Below are 19,368 nucleotides of genomic sequence, written 5' to 3'. Positions count from 1 at the left end.
TCCCAACCCATCTCCAACTTTGGAGCCGGCAGTTTGCAGCTTCTGTTTAAACCAGCACAGCCTTCCGGATTCTTCCTGATTGAATTAAAGATACAGGCTGCTTGCCTTAAAGTGAGATGTCTATTTATTTATCATTCTTCCATCGATCAAAAATGTAACGTTAAAAATAAATTTCAGGGAATAAACAGGAAGGACTCTTACAATACATGTGCACACTTCAGAAAAATGCTTTTTCTCTTATTTTTAAAAATGAATTACAAAGGCGAGATTCCCTGCCAGATTTTGCTAATTGCAGAACCTTACTACCAATCCAGCCGAGACCAGGAAACTCAATGAAAATCAGGTACAAAAATATAATAGTGCAAGCTTTCCATTCGACTCATAATTCATTGATTGGCATGAACCACATAAGTGTTTACCTGTTGCACCCCTAACCAACTAAGTTATCCTGTCTCATCAGTTTCATAGCTGGAATAACTTCAATTCACATACTTTTATAGAGCAAATGAAAGATGCATAATAAAAAGTACAAAGAATTCAGGTTCTGATTGATTATAACTTCCAATTACGCAAAAGTAGAATTGTTAATTCAAAGAACAAAGAACAATACAGCCCAGGAATAGGCCCTTCAGCCCTCCAAGCCTGCGCCGATCAAGTGTCTTATCTAGACCAACCACCTGTATCCTTCTATATCCCATCTGTTCATGTGCCTATCGAGATAAGTCTTAATGGTCGCTAACGTATCTGCCTCAACCACCTCACTTGGCAGTGCATTCCAGGGCACCACCACCCTCTGTGTAAAAAAACCTTCCCCCACACATCCCCACTGAACCTTTACCCCCTCACCTTGAACTTGTGCCCCCTTGTAAGTGTAATTTCTGCCCTGGGAAAAAGCCTCCAACAGTTCATCCTATTTGTACCCCAAATAATTTTATAAACTTCTAATGGGTCACCCCTTGGCCTCCGTCTTTCTAAGGAGAACAATCCTAGTTTATTCAATCTCTCCTCATAGCTAATACCCTCCATACCAGGAAACATTCTGGTAAACCTTTTCTGTACTCTCTCCAAAGCCGCCATGTCCTTCTGCTAGTGCAGTGACCCAGAATTGGACACAGTATTCCAAATGTGGCCCAACCAATGTTCTATATAATTCTAACATAATTTTCAAGCCTTTATACTCGATACCCCGTCCTATGAAGGCAAGCATGCCATATGCTTTCTTTACCACCATTTCCACCTGTGCTGCCACTTTTAAGGATCTGTGGACCTGCACACCCAGATCTCCCTGTGTCTCTATGCTCCTGATGGTTCTGCCATTTATTTTATAGCTCCCATCTGAATTGGATCTACCAAAATGCATCATTTCGCATTTGTCCAGGTTCAATTCCATCTCCCATTTCCTAGCCCAATTTTGCAGCGTATCTTTTGTGAGGGTCACGAAGAATCCAGCACGAGTTTTCAGGATACAAAGAAATAACATTTATTTACAATAACATATATATACAACAGCAGCAGCAACTTCCCTTGCTGCTCACTCCACTATCTTCCCGGTTCCAAACTGGCCAACTCTATTTATTCAGGGAGTCTGCTAATGACTGCTAATTCCCTCATTGGGGAAGCTCATACTCCCACAGGATTGTGGGACTGTCATTAGTCCCCAGCCAATGGTAAGCAGGCAGGTTATAACATCCCTCCTCCGCAAAGTCCAAGGAATCCACCGAAGACCCCGGCGAAAGAGGGCGTCAGACTCGTTTTGCCGCAGGCCGGACACCATTTGCACGAGGCGCTGGATCGGGCGGCATGTAACGAGATGGAGACCGGCGCCTCTGTGATGAACGGCGTAACGGTTGTACATCCACGGCCCGTGGGCCCGAGGATTCCCCCTCTGTGGTTTCTTGTGTTTCCATCTCGGAGTCAGAGTCTGCTGCCTCCGTCATCTCGGCGTCTTTATCTCCACGCGGTTCTGTCACGACCTGCGCAGGCTTTGAGTGAGGCACCAGAGGAAGATTGTGAGGAATACTTTCCACTGTGCCTGGTCTCTGCGGCTGGAGAAATGATCTTCTGGGGCGGGGAATCTTTGGAAGGGATAGTCATCTGGACCGAACATGGTCGACATGTTTGCGCTGGAGACACCCCTGGGCTTGTACCTGGTAAGAGATAGGGCCCGTTTGGCAAAAGATTATGCCAGGGACCCACTGGGCACCACCATCAAAATTCCGAACGAACACTGGGTCACCGGGCGTAAACTGCCGAATCGGCCGCTGCCGAGAAAGACCATGTCCCTGCGGTTCTTGTGTGCGGCGTACTTTTGCGCCAATGTCCGGAAAAACCATGCTAAGGCGGGTGCGAAGTCTCCGGCCCATTAGGAGTTCTGCGGGAGCTACCCCAGTCACCGCATGGGGGGTGGTCCTATATGAAAAGGAAAACCGAGCCATGCCTTGTGTCCATCGACCCGGAAGACTGCTTCTTTAGGCCTCGTTTGAATGTCTGCACTGCGTGCTCCGCCAACCCATTTGAAGCCGGGTGGTAAGGGACAGTGCAGATATGACGTATGCAGTTCATCTTCATGAACCTCGCAAACTCCTCACTTGTGAACGGAGTGCCATTGTCCGTGACCAGCACCTCGGGGAGGCCATGCATACTGAAAGACAAAAGCATCTTCTCGATTGTTGCGCAGGGTGTTGTGCCTCCCATCTTATGAACCTCTAACCATTTAGACTGGGCATCGATTAAATGCAGGAACATGGACCTTTGAAACGGGCCAGCGAAATCCGCATGCAAGCGCGCCCAAGGCCGCCCTGGCCATTCCCAGTGATGTAGGGGCGCGGCCGGCTGAAGCTTCTGATGCTCCTGGCAAATGGAGCAGTTTTGGGCCACCTTCTCAATGTCGGTGTCGAGGCCTGGCCACCAGACATAACTCCGGGCCAACATTTTCATTTTGGTCACACCTGGATGCCCGTTGTGCAAGTCTCAGTATCAGCTCCTGTCCTTTTTCTGGGACAATCACACGCATCTCCCACAAAAGGATGCCGTCTTCCACGCTGAATTCGGACAGCTTGGAGGAAAATGCCCGCAACTCGCCTGGGAGCTGTTTATGCTGCCCACCATGCAGGACTATGTGCCGAACCTTTGACAGGACTGGCTCCGTCTGGGTCCACTCACGGATCTGTGATGCCGTGACAGGCAAAGTGTCCATAAAATTTAGGGTTGCAACCACCTCACCGGTCATGGGGGTCGACATGGGGCCGGTTGATAAAGGCAATCGGCTCAGTGCGTCAGCATTACCTATCTGGGTTCCTGGTTTGTGCTCCAGAGAATACTCGTATGCAGCAAGCAACAAAGTCTAGCGCTGGATCCGTGCGGAAGCAATGGGCGGTATTGGCTTATCCTCTCTGAAAGGTCCCAGCAGAGGCTTATGATCAGTCCCGATAGTGAAGTGGCAGCCATACATGTACTGGCGGAAACGTTTCACCGCAAAGACCACTGCCAGGCCCTCCTTCTCGATCTGCGCGTACTTTTTTTCCCCTGCAGTCAATGTGCGGGAGGTGAAAGCTATCGGCCGCTCGGCCCCGTTCTCCATCTTGTGGAACAGGACGGCCCCAATACCATATGGGGATACATCACATGTGATGAGCAAAGGCTTTACAGGATCATAGTGGGTTAGTAACCCAGACGACGACAATTGTTGTTTTACCCGCCGGAAAGCGGTTTCTTGCGGCTGACACTAAACCCAGGTGTGATTTTTCTTTAGCAGAAGGTGCAACGTGGCCAGCATAGTTGCCAGATTGGGGAGGAACTTTCCGTAATAGTTTATGAGGCCGAGAAACGAACAAAGATGCAAAGTGTCAGTCGGGGCGGGGGCCTGTTGAATCGCGCATGCCTTCTCTGCGACACCGTGCAAACCTTCGTGGTCCACCCGATAACCCAGGTAGACTACTTCCGTCACCTGAAAAACGCACTTTGTGCGACGTAAACGGACTCCAGCCTCCGAAAAGCGTCTACGGACAGCCTCCAAATTTTCCAAATGTTCCTGCTCCGACGTCCCTGTGATCAAAACGTCATCTAAGTAGACAGCAACACGCGGTAAACCTCTCAAAATGCCCTTCATAACATGTTGAAAAATAGCGCAGGCAGAGGATACTCCAAATTCATACAGGCCCCGGTGTGTATTAATCATTACATGTGGCCGGGAGGCAGGGTCCAGCTCCAACTGTAGGTAGGCGTGACTCATATCTAATTTTGTGACCGAGAGTCCGCCTGCAAGCTTCGCGTAGAGATCCTCTATGCGAGGCATTGGGTATCGGTCGAGTCGGGAAGCTGTATTCACTGTAAGTTTATAGTCGCCACACAAGCGAACTGTGGCATCTGGCTTCATTACAGGTACAATTGGTGCTGCCCAGTCAGCGAAACGGACGGGCCTGATGATACCCTAAGTCTCCAAACGAGTGAGCTCCCCTTCTACCTTCTCGAACAAGGCATAAGGCACCGGGCGCGCCCTGAAATAGCGCGGCGTGGCTCCTGGTTCTACTTGGATACGGGCTACAGCCCCTTTTATTTTCACCAAACCGGGCTGAAATACATCTGGGTATCGTCCTAGCACCTCAGTCAACCCTCCAGAAACTGTTTGGAGGATGTGCTGCCACTGCAACTGCAAATGGCGCAACCAGTCCCGACCCAACAGGCTGGGCCCATGGCCGCGCACCACGATAAGTGGGAAACGCCCCTCTATGGAAATGTCCATAAACAACAGGGGTCATCTTAGTTCCTGCAATGTCCAATGGTTCCCCCGTATAGGTGGCCAACCTGGCCTGTGTGTCGGTTAATGTAAGGGTCTGTATACCCTGCTTGATGCGGTCAAATGTCCTCTGGGCGATCACGGAGACAGCTGCGCCAGTGTCCAACTCCATCTCAAGCGGGTGACCATTGACCCGTACTGTCATTTTAATGGGGGCCACGCGGGGAGCTGCCACACAATGCAGCTGCAGGCAGTCATCCTCCGTCTCCACGTCCTCGGGTTCATTCAAATTAAAGGTATGGCCCCTGGGCTGGCCCGAGTTTCGGTCGGAACAACGGCGCCTCTGGCGCCCCCAGGACCGGCGTCCACGACGGGGTCGGCGCCTACAAGTCTGACACGGACATGGCCCCTCATCTATTGGTTCTGGAGAAGGCTCCCTTTGGGGAGAAATGTCCGACGGCCACTGGCGTCGATCCGGACGTCACCTCACCCAAGGTACCGCAGGGGTGCGGGGGGATGCTTCGGACAGAAGGGGTTGCGTCGCAAGGCATGCACCTCCATTCCCTGTAGTTCCTGCACTCCTCGTTCTGCGCTCTCTCGGGACAATACTATTTGAATGGCCTGTTGAAAAGTCAATGGTGGCTCGGCTAACAACTTTCTCTAGCATTGTTAATACGCAAACCAAACGGTCGCGTAACATTTCTGACAAGGTCTCACCATAGTCACAGTACTCCGCAATCCTGCGTAGCCGGGATAGAAAGTCGGCAAGGGATTCTCCTGGGGTCCTCTCAGCGGTATTAAACCGGTAACGTTGGACAATCGTAGATGGGGTTGGGTTAAAATGTTGCCCCACTAAGTTCACAAGTTCATCAAACGTTTTGGTGTCTGGCGCAGCTGGGTACGTAAGGTTCCTAATCACCCCAAACCTATGCGGGCGGCAGGCGGTGAGCAATATGACCACCTGGCGCTCGTTTTCGGTGATGTTGTTTGCCCGGAAATAGCAACGCATCCTTTGTGCGTACTGGTTCCAGCTTTCCAGCGCAGCATCAAAAACATCCAAACGTCCATACAGAGGCATGGTGTAATAGAACACAACTTCCAACCTGTATGCAACAAAAATCCAGGGAGGTGGCTTCAGCAGTGCAGTCAGCTATTCACTTTAACCCTCGTCGCCAGTTTTGTGAGGGCCACGAAGAATCCAGCACGAGTTTTCAGGATACAAAGAAATAACATTTATTTACAATAACATATATATACACAACAGAGGCAACTTCCCTTGCTGCTCACTCCACTCTCTTCCTGGTTCCAAACTGGCCAGCTCTATTTATGCAGGGAGTCTGCTAATGAGTTCTCCGCCCCCCTCATTGGGGAAGCTCATACTCTCACAGGATTGTGGGATTGTCATTAGTCCCCAGCCAATGGTAAGCAGACAGGTTATAACACTATCTATATCCAGTTGTATTCTCTGACAATCTTCATCACTCTCCGCAACTTCTGCAATCTTAGTACCATCCACAAACTTGTTAATCATACCCGCTATGTTTTCTTCCAAGTCATTTATATATATTACAAAGAGCAGAGGTCCCAGAACTGATCCCTACAAAACATCACTAGTTACAAACCTCCATTCAGAAAAACATCCTTTTACTGCTACCCTCTGTCTTCTATGGCCAAGTCAGTTCTGGATCCATCCAGCTAGTTCACCCCTGACCCAATGTGATCTAATCTTTTGCACCAGCCTGCCATGAGGGACCTTATCATATGGTTTACTAAATCCATGTACACAACATCCACAACCTTCCCCTCATCAATCATTTTTGTCACCTCCTCAAAAATGGCAATCAAATTTGGAAGACATGACCTCCCTCGTACAAAACCATGCTGTATGTCGCTATTAAGACCATTCACTTCCAAATGTGCACAGATCCTATCTCTGAGAATCTTTTCCAACAATTTCACTTTCACTGACGTCAAGCTCATTGTCCTATAATTATCTGGATTATCTTTGCAAACCCTTATTAAATAATGGTACAACATCGGCTATCCTCCAATCCTCTGGGATCTCACCTGTGGCCAATGAGGACACAAAGATTTCTGTCAGGGGCCCAGAGATCTCATCTCTTGCCTCCCTCAGTAATCTGGTATAGTTGCAATCTGGCCCTGGGGATTTGTCTACCTTAATGCTTTTTAACACACCTAACACTTCCTCCCTCGTAATAACGGCCTATTCTAAAGTGTTTACACATCCCTCTGAGACACCATCAATCAATGTGTCCCTCTCCTTTGTGAATACCGATGCAAAATACTCATTAAGGACCTCACCTACTTCCTCTGGTTCTACACATAATTTCCCTCCTTTGTCCTTGAGTGGAACTCTTTCTCTAGCTACCCTCTTGTTCCTAATATACGTATAAAATGCCTTGGGATTCTCCTTAATCCTGTCTGCCAAGGACATTTTGTGACCCTTTTTGCCCTCCTAACTCCCTGTTATTACAATACCAAACTTTAAAAGGTTAGTTTTTACCCCAGAACAGGCTTGCAAAAAATTTAAAACAGAAACTTACAGCTAACATTTCTGCCTCCAACAGAGTTCGATACAGCATGCTACTAGTTGCATCCACATGGAGAAGCTGACCTTTAATTGTTGGTGAAAAGCCTATGGATTGAAAAATCCACACAACACAAATATAGTTAGTAGTATGAACAATAGTTATTTGAAAAAATAACTTTTCATATCTTCCTCCCACACTTACCTGAAAGCCAATAACATAGTAACATAGGAGGATTAGGCAATTTGGTCCTTTCAGTCAGCTCCACAATTCAATAAGATCATGGCTGATCTGGTTGAGGCCTCAGCTTCACTTTGCTGTCTGCCCTACATAACCGTTTACTCCCCTGCCTAATAAAAATCTGTTTAACTCGGCATTAAATAAAATCAGATCCATATAACCTTGGATACCTATTTTTAAATATTAAAATTAAAGCACATTTCTTCAAATGATTTTTCCACAATCCTAAATGGGCGTTTTCATAATAACACATTCTTTTAGAATATAAAGGAATGTTTCAAAATGTGGTCAGATGCTTACCATTTTCACTTACTGTCATAGGAACATTAACTTCCAGATATGAACCTGCTCCAACATTTACATGTATGGCATTGGTCTCCTAAAATAAACATATATTGCATTATGCATTTTAAATATTACACTACATTCACATCCAGAATAAATATTTGTTAAACTACATAAATCATTTCTATGCACTTGTCTGAATCGCCAACATTCCTCCCGTATGCTGCGGTATTTACTTTATGTTCAGCAGTATTTATCCAGTAAAACAGTATTAGCACCACAAAAATAATTCATGGTTTTACTTTGTTTTCTCCATCCGCTCCCGAAAGCTTGCATCCTTTCTGGCATACAGTTCACTACTTCCTTGCTGAAGTGGCTGTTATCTACTTGCGAGCATCGACAGAGACTGCTGCACAGTGATCAGAAGTAGAAAACCAACTAATTCGGCCCATCCAACCCCCCCAATCAAACACATTGGGCGCGATCTACCGGCCACATCGTGCCCGACCGGGAGAATGGGATGGCCGATGGATGCCTAGTGAAGCCTCCCGCAGGCTTTCTGGCAGCCAACATGTCTCGCAACATCTATCCATATCACACGAGGCGTAGAGATCAGGATCCTGCCCACAACGGGCCTGACCAAGCCACGCTCACTTCAGTATGTTTTAAACCTACCTAGACAAACTCTCCAAGGAGGCCCCAGCTGGGAGTCGTTCAGTACTGCTCCACCCAAATGTGGACCGGGGGAACAGCACGCGTGGCCTGGGGGGAAAATGGGGGTCTCCCGGGCCACTGGTGGCCCTTGGGTGGTCAGGGACAGTGCAGGGTGGCTCTCTGGCCTTTCCCATGGAATGTGGGCACCTTGGTCACCCTGTCATTAGCAAGGTGCTGGGGTGACACTGCAAAGCTGGCATGTGCACTGTCGGGAGCCAGAGTGGTGGCGCAGGGTGCCTGGGTGGCACTGCCAAGGGTCAGGGCCGGGGGGGGGGGGGGGGGGGGGGGGGGGGGGGGGGCACACACATGAAAGGGGGTGGAGGGGTACATTTGGGGTGGCAGTGGTACAGGGCAGGTAAGAAGGGGCCTCTGGGTGGTTGGGGGATGGTCAAATGAACAGTGGGGAGGCATGAAGGAGGAGCCCGTAAGAGGGTTTGGGGAGGGGCCTGAAGAGGGGGGAATGCCAGGACCCCCAAGTAGGTGCCATCACTTAGGGGGTATGAAGTAATGCCAATAGTAGGGGGTGTGGGGGACCCACATAATCACATAGAGATCGGGCCACCCTTTCTAAATGGCGGCCCGATCTCTGAGGAGCCAGTCTGGCCAGAAAGTACAGTCTACAGTGATGAAAATAATTCTAAGTTTTGGTTAAGCAGGTGAGAAACTCCCCAGGGCCCAAAAAGGTGACTGTGTGTGGTTAGATAGCGGCGGAGAAACTCGCCGGCAACGCACTTCAAGAAAAACACACCATAAATGACACTTAGAAACTTTTCCATTACATTGCACCCTTAATTAAGGTAAATATTAGATCCTTTCTTGCCACTCTGACAAAGATCCATAGAGCTCAGCCACACAAGTTCTGCTGCGACATCAAGAAACTCCATATATAGTGCCAGATTTTAATACACTAATACACGCTAATACTGTGAAAATCAACTGCCAGCCTGTAGCAAGGAAACTATATCCAGTTATTTTCAAATGGTCACAAGTTATTAGTCTATTTGTATTACTCTGCCATTTAGCTTCACAAAAACAGCAACTCGCGTTTAACCTTCCTGTGATTTTCCTGAAATTGTTGCATTTGCACATTAATTGCCCAATGAACGCACCACAGAAAGTCTACAATTATTACCGCCTAGTTACCCTTTAACAGTGTGACAGATTGTTTTTTTTTGAGAATATTTTTATTCAACATGTTCAACATCTTAACATCCGTACACAAGCAGTACCCGACCCCCCCCCCCCCCCCCCCCCCCCCCCCGGGCAGCAACCAGGTCTCCCAAATGTTAAACAACGCTCCCCGGTCTCTGCACAAACAAATATAACTAACAGCACATGCTGTGAGGAGGTGCCTTGCAAAATCTGGGCAATAATTTCCATGCTAATGTATAGAGGGGTTTCTTTCATTCTAAGTTATAAAATATTATTTGAAACGCATACAATTTAAAATGTGTTTTTCAATCTAACATTACTTATTTCTGCTCAGCAGCTCGAGCAGCTTTTGTGGAAACATTAACTCCACTTTTCTCTCCAGTTACTGTCAGACCTGCTGGGTATTTCCAGCATTTTTAATCTTTATTTCAGATTTCCTGTATCCACAACATCTTGTTTTTGTCTTTAAAAGATACCTTGTGTTTTTCCATATGGGGGCTCTGATTGGACATTGTGGCTCCAGCACAACGATTCTCTGGAGTAATCAGAAGCACAACAGAATGCTTCCTATATTTTTTTTTTTATAAATTTAGATTAGCCAATTATTTTTTCCAATTAAGGGGCAATTTAGCGTGGCCAATCCACCTACTCTGCACATTTTTGGGTTGTGGGGGCGAAACCCACGCAGACACGGGGAGAACGTGCAAACTCCACACGGACAGTGACCCAGAGCCGGGATCGAACCTGGGACCTCAGCGCCGTGAGGCGGTTGTGCTAACCACTAGGCCACCGTGCTGCCCATGCTTCCTATATTTAAATGACACTACCTAATGTCTGCCTCCTCTAGCATCAAATTTACTAGTTCCAAAAGATGGAATTAAAAACTCAGCAAAGCATGTAAAATCAGAGCTTAAGAAGACTTGAAAGCAATGGATCACAGCAGAGGAGAGGCCCCACGACCCATAATAAAAGTCAAGCAGGATGCCAAGTAACAACATTTTTAAGGATAGTGGTAATTTGACGTCAGAACGAAGTGCTAGAAATACTGTTCTCCTAGGCCCAACCATCTTCAGCTGCTTCACCAAGACCTGCCTTCCACCATAAGTGGGATATTTGCGGATGACTGCACAATGTTCAGCACCATTCGCGACTCCTCAGATAATGAAGCACTCCGTGTCCAAATGCAGCAAGACCTGGACAATATCCAGGCTTGGGCTGACAAGTGGCAAGTTACATTCGCATCACACAAGTGCCAGGCAATGACCATCTCCGACAAGAGAGAATCTAACCATCGCCACATGACAGTCAATGGTATTGCCATTGCTAAATCCCCACAATCAACATCCTGGGGTTACCATTGATCAGAAACTGAACTGAACAAGCCATTTCAATACTGTGGCTACAAGGGCAGGTCAAAGGCTTGGAAACCTACGGCAAGTAACTCACCTCCTGACCTCCCAAAGTCTGTCAACTATCTACAAAGCACAAGTCAGGAGTGTATTGAAATACTCTCCACTTGCCTGGATGAATGCAGCTCCAACAACACTCAAGAAGCTCAACACCATCCAGGACAAAGCAGCCAACTTCATTGTTCCTCCTTCCACAAACGTTTAAACCCTCCACTAACAACAGTGGCAGCCTTGTGTACCATCTACAAGGTGCACTGCAGTAACGCACCAAGGTTCCTTCGTCAGCACCTTCCAAACCCACGACCACTACCATCTAGAAGGACAAGAGCAGCAGATACTTGGAAATCCCACCACTTGGAAGTTCCGCTCCAAGTCACTCACCACCCTGACTTGGAAATATATCGCCGTCCTTCACTGTCACTGGGACAAAATCCTGAAACTCCCTCCCTGACAGCACAGTGGGTGTACCTAGACCTGAAGGACTGCTGCAGTTCAAGAAGGTAACTCACCACAACCTTCTGAAGGACAACTAAGGATGGACAATAAATGCTTGACTAACCAGTGACGTCCATATCCCATAAATGAATGAAACAAATACTCAGCCGGTCTAGCAGCATTTGTGGAGATACAAAGCTAATGTTTCCAGTCAAATATGGCTCTTCCTCTTGAGTTCTGAAGTCATATTTCACTCAAAACGTTAACTCTGTGTCTCTCTCCACAAATACTGCCTGACCTGCTGAGTATTCGCAGTACTTTTTACAACAAAATTCTACTTTTTACTGGGCATTAAAAATCCAAACAATTACACATCAAATAATTTGTGGAGCAAGGGCATCAGTACTGGAAACACTCCAACTTGGAGAGCACCTGTAATTAATGTAAAAATGTTAATGTTTCAGGTATAATCATTCCTCAGATTAATTACTTTTGGAATAATTAATGTCTTCAACATTTTCTGTTTTGTTTCAATGTCTGCAATATTCTGGCTTTTTGTACAAAAGCTTAGGTCTGTATCTGAATTCAGATCACAAATTCAGATGGAAATTGGAACAGTGATTCAAGGCAAGGTTCAGATTGCCAAAAACTTCTTGTGGGAGCAAATCACATTTTTTTATTGAAACTGTGATTTTTGCTGTGTTCCAATGGTACGAGTACTACCAAGTTTTTTTTTAAACTATTTTTATTCTCCTCCTTTTTCACATTTTCTCCCAAATTTGCTCCCACCAACAATAAACAATAAGCAGTAACGAATACGATGTCAATCCCCATATCAACAACAACAGTATCTACTCCCATTTGGAAGCAAATGGACGTATTAGTGAGAGGCAGCATGGTTTTGTGAAGGGGAGGACGTGTCTCACTAACTTGACAGAGTTTTTCGAAGACGTCACAAAGACGATTGGTGCAGGTAGGGCAGTGGATGTTGTCTATATAGACTTCAGTAAGGCCTTTGACAAGGTCCCTCATGGCAGACTGGTACAAAAGGTGAAGTCACATGGGATCAGAGATGAGCTGGAAAGGTGGATACAGAACTGGCTAGGTAATAGAAGGCAGAGAGTAGCAATGGAAGGGTGCTTTTCTAATTGGAGGGCTGTGACGAGTGGTGTTCCGCAGGGATCAGTGCTGGGACCTTTGCTGTTCGTAGTATATATAAATGATTGGGAGGAAAATGTAACTGGTCTGATTAGTAAGTTTGCAGACGACACAAAGGTAGGTGGAATTGCGGATAGCGATGAGGACTGTCAGAGGATACTGCAGGATTTAGATCGTTTGGAGACTTGGGCGGAGAGATGGCATACGGAATTTAATCCGGACAAATGCGAGGTAATGCATTTTGGAAGCTCTAATGCAGGTAGGGAATATACAGTGAATGGTAGAACCCTCAAGAGTATTGAAAGTCAGAGAGATCGAGGTGTACAGGTCCACAGGTCACTGAAAGGGGCAACACAGGTGGAGAAGGTAGTCAAGAAGGCATACGGCATGTTTGCCTTCATTGGCCGGGGCACTGAGTATAAGAATTGGAAAGTCATGTTGCAGCTGTATAGAATGTTTGTTAGGCCACACTTGGAGTATAGTGCTCAATTCTGGTCGCCACACTACCAGAAGGATGTGGAGGCTTTAGAGAAGGTGCAGAAGAGATTTACCAATATGTTGCCTGTTATGGAGGGCATTAGCTATGAGGAGCGGTTGAATAAACTCGGTTTGTTCTCACTGGAGGTTGAGGGGCGACCTGATAGAGGTCTACAAAATTATGAGGGGCATAGACAGAGTGGATAGTCAGAGGCTTTTCCCCAGGGTAGAGGGGTCAATTACTAGGGGGCATAGGTTTAAGGTGCAAGGGGCAAGGTTTAGAGATGTACGAGGCAAGTTTTTTTTATACAGAGGGTAGTGGGTGCCTGGAACTCGGTGCCAGAAGAGGTGGTGGAAGAAGGGACGATAGTGACATTTAAGGGGCATCTTGACAAATACATGAATAGGATGGGAATAGAGGGATACGGACCCAGGAAGTGTAGTAGATTTTAGTTTAGATGGGCAGCATGGTCGTCATGGGCTTGGAGGGCCGAAGGGCCTGTTCCTGTGCTGTACTTTTCTTTGTTCTAACAATCCCATCCTTCCACCAACCCCCAAACAACTGCCCGCATGTTAACATAAACAAATAACAAAAAAGGAATCATGAATCACATCATAGTCACCATTAACACACAGTCCCCCTCCCCCCAACCACCCGTCCCCACTAATGTTCGATGTTATCCAGTTCTTGAAAGTGCATAATGAATAACGCCCCTGAATTGTAGAACCTCTCCATCCTTCCCCTCAGTTCAAACTTAACCTTCTCAAGAGTCAAGAATTCCAACAGGTCCCCCCACCACGCCAGGGCACAGGTGGAGAAGCTGCTCTCCATCCCAACAGGATCTGCCTTCGGGCGATCAACGAGGCAGGCTACAACATCTGCCTCCGCACCCATTTCCAGCCCCGGCTGGTCCGACACCCCGAATATGGCCTCCCGAGGGCCTAGGTCCCGTTTCACGAGCACACTTTAGAGATTACCCTAAAAACCACCTTCCAGTAATCTTCCAGCTTTGGACAGGACCAAAACATATGAACGTGATTTGCGCCCCACCTTCCCCTTCCCCCTGCAACGTTCACACACATCTTCTACCCCCTGAAAGAGCCGGCTCATCCTCGCACTTGTGAGGTGTGATGTATACAACAACTTCAGCTGTATCAGCCCCAAATTCGGGCAAGAGATGGAGGCGTTCATTCTGAGGGGCAGCTCACATCTGAACCCCTCCTCCATACCCTCCCCCAACTCTTCCTCCCACTTTGCTTTGATCCCTTCCAGTGGTGCCTTCTCCTCTTCCAAAATAGCCCCGTAAAACCGCCGACACTCCCCCCTTCACCAGTCCTCCGTCGTCAGCACCTCCGTCAGCAAAGTGGAGGCCGGCTCCACCGGGAACTCTGTATCTCCTTCCTGGCAAAAACTCGAACATGCATGTATCTAAACATTTCCCCCTGCTCCAGCCCATACTTCGCTCCCAGCTCCTTCAATCCTGCAAACCGACCTGCAAGAAACAAAATTAGTGTCTTTATCCCCTTCTCCTCCTATTTCTGAAAATTTCCGTCCCATTTGCCTGGCTCAAATCTGTGGTTCCCCCGAATTGGCATTTCTCTTGACCCTGCCCCCAACCCGAAGTGTTGGCAAAACTACCTGCAAATTCTCAATGAAGCTATTATTACCGGACTCCCTGAGTATTTCCCCGGGGCCATTGGGAGCGACGCTGTTGCTTGCACCTTTAATCCCCAACCACTCCACAAACTCTCCTCCATTCTGACCCACTGGGCATCAACCCATCTGACCCAGCTCCGCACCTTTTCCTCATTCACTGCCCAGTAATAATACATCAGGTTCAGAAGACCCAAACCCCTGCCTGCCTTCCCCTCTGTAGCAGCACCTTACTAACTCTGGCCACCTTTCCTCCCCATATGAACGAGGTAATCATTCCTTCAATCTCTCAAAAAAATGCTTTTCGCAGGAAAATCGGCAGGCATTTGAAAATTAACAGAAATCGCGACAACACGTTCAATTTAACCGCCTCTACCGACCCGCCAGTGACAGAGGGAGACCATCCCCACCTTGGTGTACTACCAAGTTAACTCCCTTTTGAGATGTTGCTGTTCTTCATAATCCAACAATTCCTGAAGATTATAATATTTATTGAACATCATAATTCTTATCGTACTTCATCAGCAATCATGCCACATTAGCTCTGCATTGATACCTCACTGTATTCGCCAAGGATCCAGCAATAAGCCCAATTTACCCCAACACCTTGGACTCCCTGACCATCAAGCCATATGTCCTCAATAAAATGGTGATATAACAGGTGTTACAAACCCCACAGACATTACAACCTGCTGTGCTTTCTAATTAGCTCTCTGTCTTAGTTCTGACATATGACATAACCTATAAAATGATTGCTGATGATGTGCAATTAAGTTGATTGCGCTTACCCGATTCTTCGTAAAAAGTAAATCAATGGTGGCATCTGCAATGATATTCATGCGTAGTTCAAATGCAAGAATCTGTCTTGGCTTTCTAGGCTTTGCTAATTCAGTGACCTTCAGTGTCTGATAGTCAGCTGGAAAGAAAAACTTCCATAAACATTCCCTGCAACAAAACACAAAGCATTTGAAATGTCAATTTTTACTTTAAAATAGAAAAGAAAGTGATGAACTGCACAGCGACCATATAGCAGAATGATATATTATCTTTGTATGTTGCTACACTTTTTGACACATTCTATATATCATGCATAAAACACATTCACATAATGTGCATTTCTATAAACTACAGATATACACAGCACAATACTCAAGAGTATTTTAGTACTCTTTTCACACATAATTTGCACCGTAACACCCAAGGTTAACTACTTTAACCTCTACTAATCAATTAGCTATAATACCAACAATGAAATACACAAGCAAAACAGAAAGAAAATACTTTGAGTAACATTCATCAAAATAATATACAGGAATTTTATGCGAGTATTATTCATATACACGCATCATTCATCAGAGTCAAAATCCTCTTCTTGCTCCCTTTACAAATGGATAAAATTCAAATCATCCCTCTGCAGAACCGACTCCCCACAATCACCTTCACTAAAATTAGGTTCACTTATTTACTTTTAATAGAAGTTTTGAATCAGTAAGAACATGTATTCATCAAATCCCCCCAACAAATCTCTCAAACTTAAAAAACTTCCAGTGATTAAATCACTGTAGCCACCTATTTATTGAACAGCATATCTGAGTAAAATGGTGGTGCGAAGGTGATATTGATGCGAGCCTGCACTATAAACATAAATACTGCAGAGGTTGGAAATCTGAAAGAAAACAAAAAAACACTAGAACTACTCAGCAGGTCAGGCAGCATCTATGTAGAGAGAAAAAGTTGAAGGACAAAAAGGATGATGGTGCAATGCAATCAGAGATGGTAATGAGATGGGACAATAAACAATAGATGCATCGAGAGGAGGTATAAATAAGAAATTAGAATTATCACCAGCTTCCATCCAAATCTTTTCTCCAAAAAAATGGGACAACGGTTATGATATGAAATCAAAGTTTTTTATATCAATACAAGATGATCTCATGTCAATTAATACTGCTTAATCTCACTTCCAGTGGCGGCTATGAGAGAGTAAGCCGCGCATTTGGTGGCTCTCGCTCCGGTATGGAGTTACGGAGCAGAAGGGAGCAAAATCATGCGAAGAAGGGGCTGAACAAAGGTGGTGTGGAAGCTCAAGTGGGAGGAAAGATGGCCGATGAACGGACCATGGAACGGACGGTCCAGACAGCACTGGACAACATGCTGAAGGTCATGAAAGAGAGCTTTGCAGCACTGAAGCGGGATAATTTGGAACTGCTCCAGAAAGCGGTGGAGCGACTGGACCAGAGGCTGGACGCTCAGGATAAGACGGTCCAGGCACTGGAGAAGACAGTGGAAGAGCAGGCGGATTTCCAAATGGTAGCGGACGTGGAAACTAGAAAGTTGAAGGAGCAACAATCGAGGCTGATGGACAGGCTGGAGGACCTGGAAAACCGGTCTCGCCGGCAGAATCTGAGAATCATTGGGCTCCCGGAGGGGGCCGAGGGAGTGGATGCCATGGTATATGTGACCGACATGCTGCAGAAGCTGGTGGGGGATGATTTCTTCCCGCGTCCGTTGAAGCTGGACAGGGCACACAGAGTGCAGGCGAGACAACCGTGAAGGGGAGGGGGGCGATGGCGGTCAGGTTCCATAGGTTCGTGGACAAGGAGCGGGTTCTACAGTGGGCCAAGAGCACAAAGAGCTGCTCATGGAACAACAGTGTCCTGCGCATCTACCAGGATCTGAGCCAGGAGGTAGCCAGAAGGAGGGCAGCCTACAGACAAATTAAAGAGATCCTGTTTACAAAGGTCAAGTTCGGGCTACTTTTCCCGGCACGGCTTTGGGTCACAACAGCAACATTATTTTGATGACCCGGAGGAAGCGATGAACTTCGCTAAGGGGCATGGACTGGTGCTGAACTGAGGACCCATGGACTCAAGTTAGAGTGTATTAAGGGATGTTTGCAGATTGCCCTTCGTGTTAGCGATGTTATTCGGCATGTTCTTTTATTGACATTTGGGGGTGTTCTTGTGTTTGTGTTTGCCTGTTTGAAAGTTTTAAAGTTAAAGCCAAAGTTATAATTAAAGTTTAAAGAGTTTGGAGCCTTCTCGGGCTACAAACTCAACATGAGCAAAAGCGAGATCTTCCCAGTACACCAGCAAGGGGGGGGGGGGGGGGGGGGCAGCACTAAAGGAGCTGCCGTTCAAACAAGCCCGACATAAATTCCGCTACCTGGGGATCCAAATAGCCCATGACTGGAAAGGGATCCACAAATGGAACCTCACCAGCCTGGCGGAGGAAGTAAAAAAGGACCTGCAAAGATGGAACACACTCCCACTCTCCCTCGCAGGAAGAGTCCAGACGATCAAAATGAACGTATTGCCCAGGTTCCTCTTCCTGTTTAGATCCATTCCGATCTACATCCCCAAGGCCTTCTTCATAGTGCTGGACAAACTTATCATGGCGTTCGTATGGGGGGGTAAAAATGCTAGGATCCCAAAGAAGGTCCTACAGAAAACAAAATCCAGGGGGGGGCTAGCCCTCCCAAATCTACAATTCTACCACTGGGCGGCAACAGCCGAGCGAGTAAGGGGATGGATCCAGGAGCCAGAAGCCGAGTGGGTGAGTGCGGAGGAGGCCTCCTGCATGGGGACCTCCCTCCGGGCCCTCGCCACGGCAGCACTCCCATCAGTGGCGTGCAGAGGTCTGGTGATGCCCGGGGCAAATCTTGATTGTATGCCCCAAAGACTCAAGTATAAGGCCTAATATACTGAGAAATATTATGAGAAAGGAAAACATTTTGAATATAACTTCCCGTACCAGCCTCCTGAACAGGCGCCGGAATGTGGCGACTAGGGGCTTTTCACAGTAACTTCAGTGAAGCCTACTTGTGACAATAAGTGATTTTCATTTCAGTGTAGATAGAACATAGAACAGTACAGCACAGAACAGGCCCTTCGGCCCTCGATGTTGTGCCGAGCAATGATCACCCTACTTAAACCCACGTAACCCGTATCCCAACAATCCCCCCATTAACCTTACACTACGGGCAATTTTAGCATGGCCAATCCGCCTAACCCGCACATCTTTGGACTGTGGGAGGAAACCGGAGCACCCGGAGGAAACCCACGCACACACGGGGAGGACGTGCAGACTCCACACAGACAGTGACCCAGCCGGGAATCGAACCTGGGACCCTGGAGCTGTGAAGCATTGATGCTAACCACCATGCTACCGTGAGGCCCCCAAATGATGTTCTAAACCGCTGTGTGCAGAGAGCAGTGAATGGTCTCTCCCCAGTGTGAACTCGCTGGTATCTCAGCAGTTGGGATGAATGACTGAATCCCTTACCACACAGAGGGCAGGTCAATGGCTTCTCACCTGTATGAACTCACTGATGTCTCAGCAGGATGGATGGCTGAGTGAATCCCCTCTCACACACACTGCAGGTGAACGGCCTCTTCCCGGAGTGAACTCTCTGGTGTGTCAGCAGGTTGGTTAATTGAGAGAATCTCTTCCCACACACAGAGCAGGTGAACAGCCTCTCCCCAGAGTGAACTCGCTGGTGTGTCAGCAGTTGGGGTGAATGACTGAATCCCTAATCACACTCAGAACTGAGGGAGTGCT

At 47.1% G+C, this 19,368-nt stretch overlaps 1 protein-coding gene across 12 annotated transcripts in view; it reads right to left on the bottom strand.

Moving 5' to 3' along the window:
• Positions 1–19,368, bottom strand: part of kiaa1109 (KIAA1109 ortholog) — a 534,122-nt gene that overhangs the window by 399,339 nt on the left and 115,415 nt on the right. For all 12 annotated transcript variants that reach the window (XM_038792378.1, XM_038792369.1, XM_038792381.1 and 9 more), the window contains 3 exons: positions 15,597–15,753; positions 7,825–7,903; positions 7,300–7,391 (listed from right to left, as the gene is read on the bottom strand). In XM_038792378.1, the coding sequence (XP_038648306.1) occupies positions 7,300–7,391; positions 7,825–7,903; positions 15,597–15,753 (328 nt within the window). The remainder of the gene's footprint in view (positions 1–7,299; positions 7,392–7,824; positions 7,904–15,596; positions 15,754–19,368) is intronic.

Source organism: Scyliorhinus canicula, chromosome 3, assembly GCF_902713615.1.
Source record: "Scyliorhinus canicula chromosome 3, sScyCan1.1, whole genome shotgun sequence".
Classification (NCBI taxonomy): Eukaryota; Metazoa; Chordata; class Chondrichthyes; order Carcharhiniformes; family Scyliorhinidae; genus Scyliorhinus; species Scyliorhinus canicula.
This window is presented reverse-complemented; position numbering and strand designations above follow the sequence as displayed.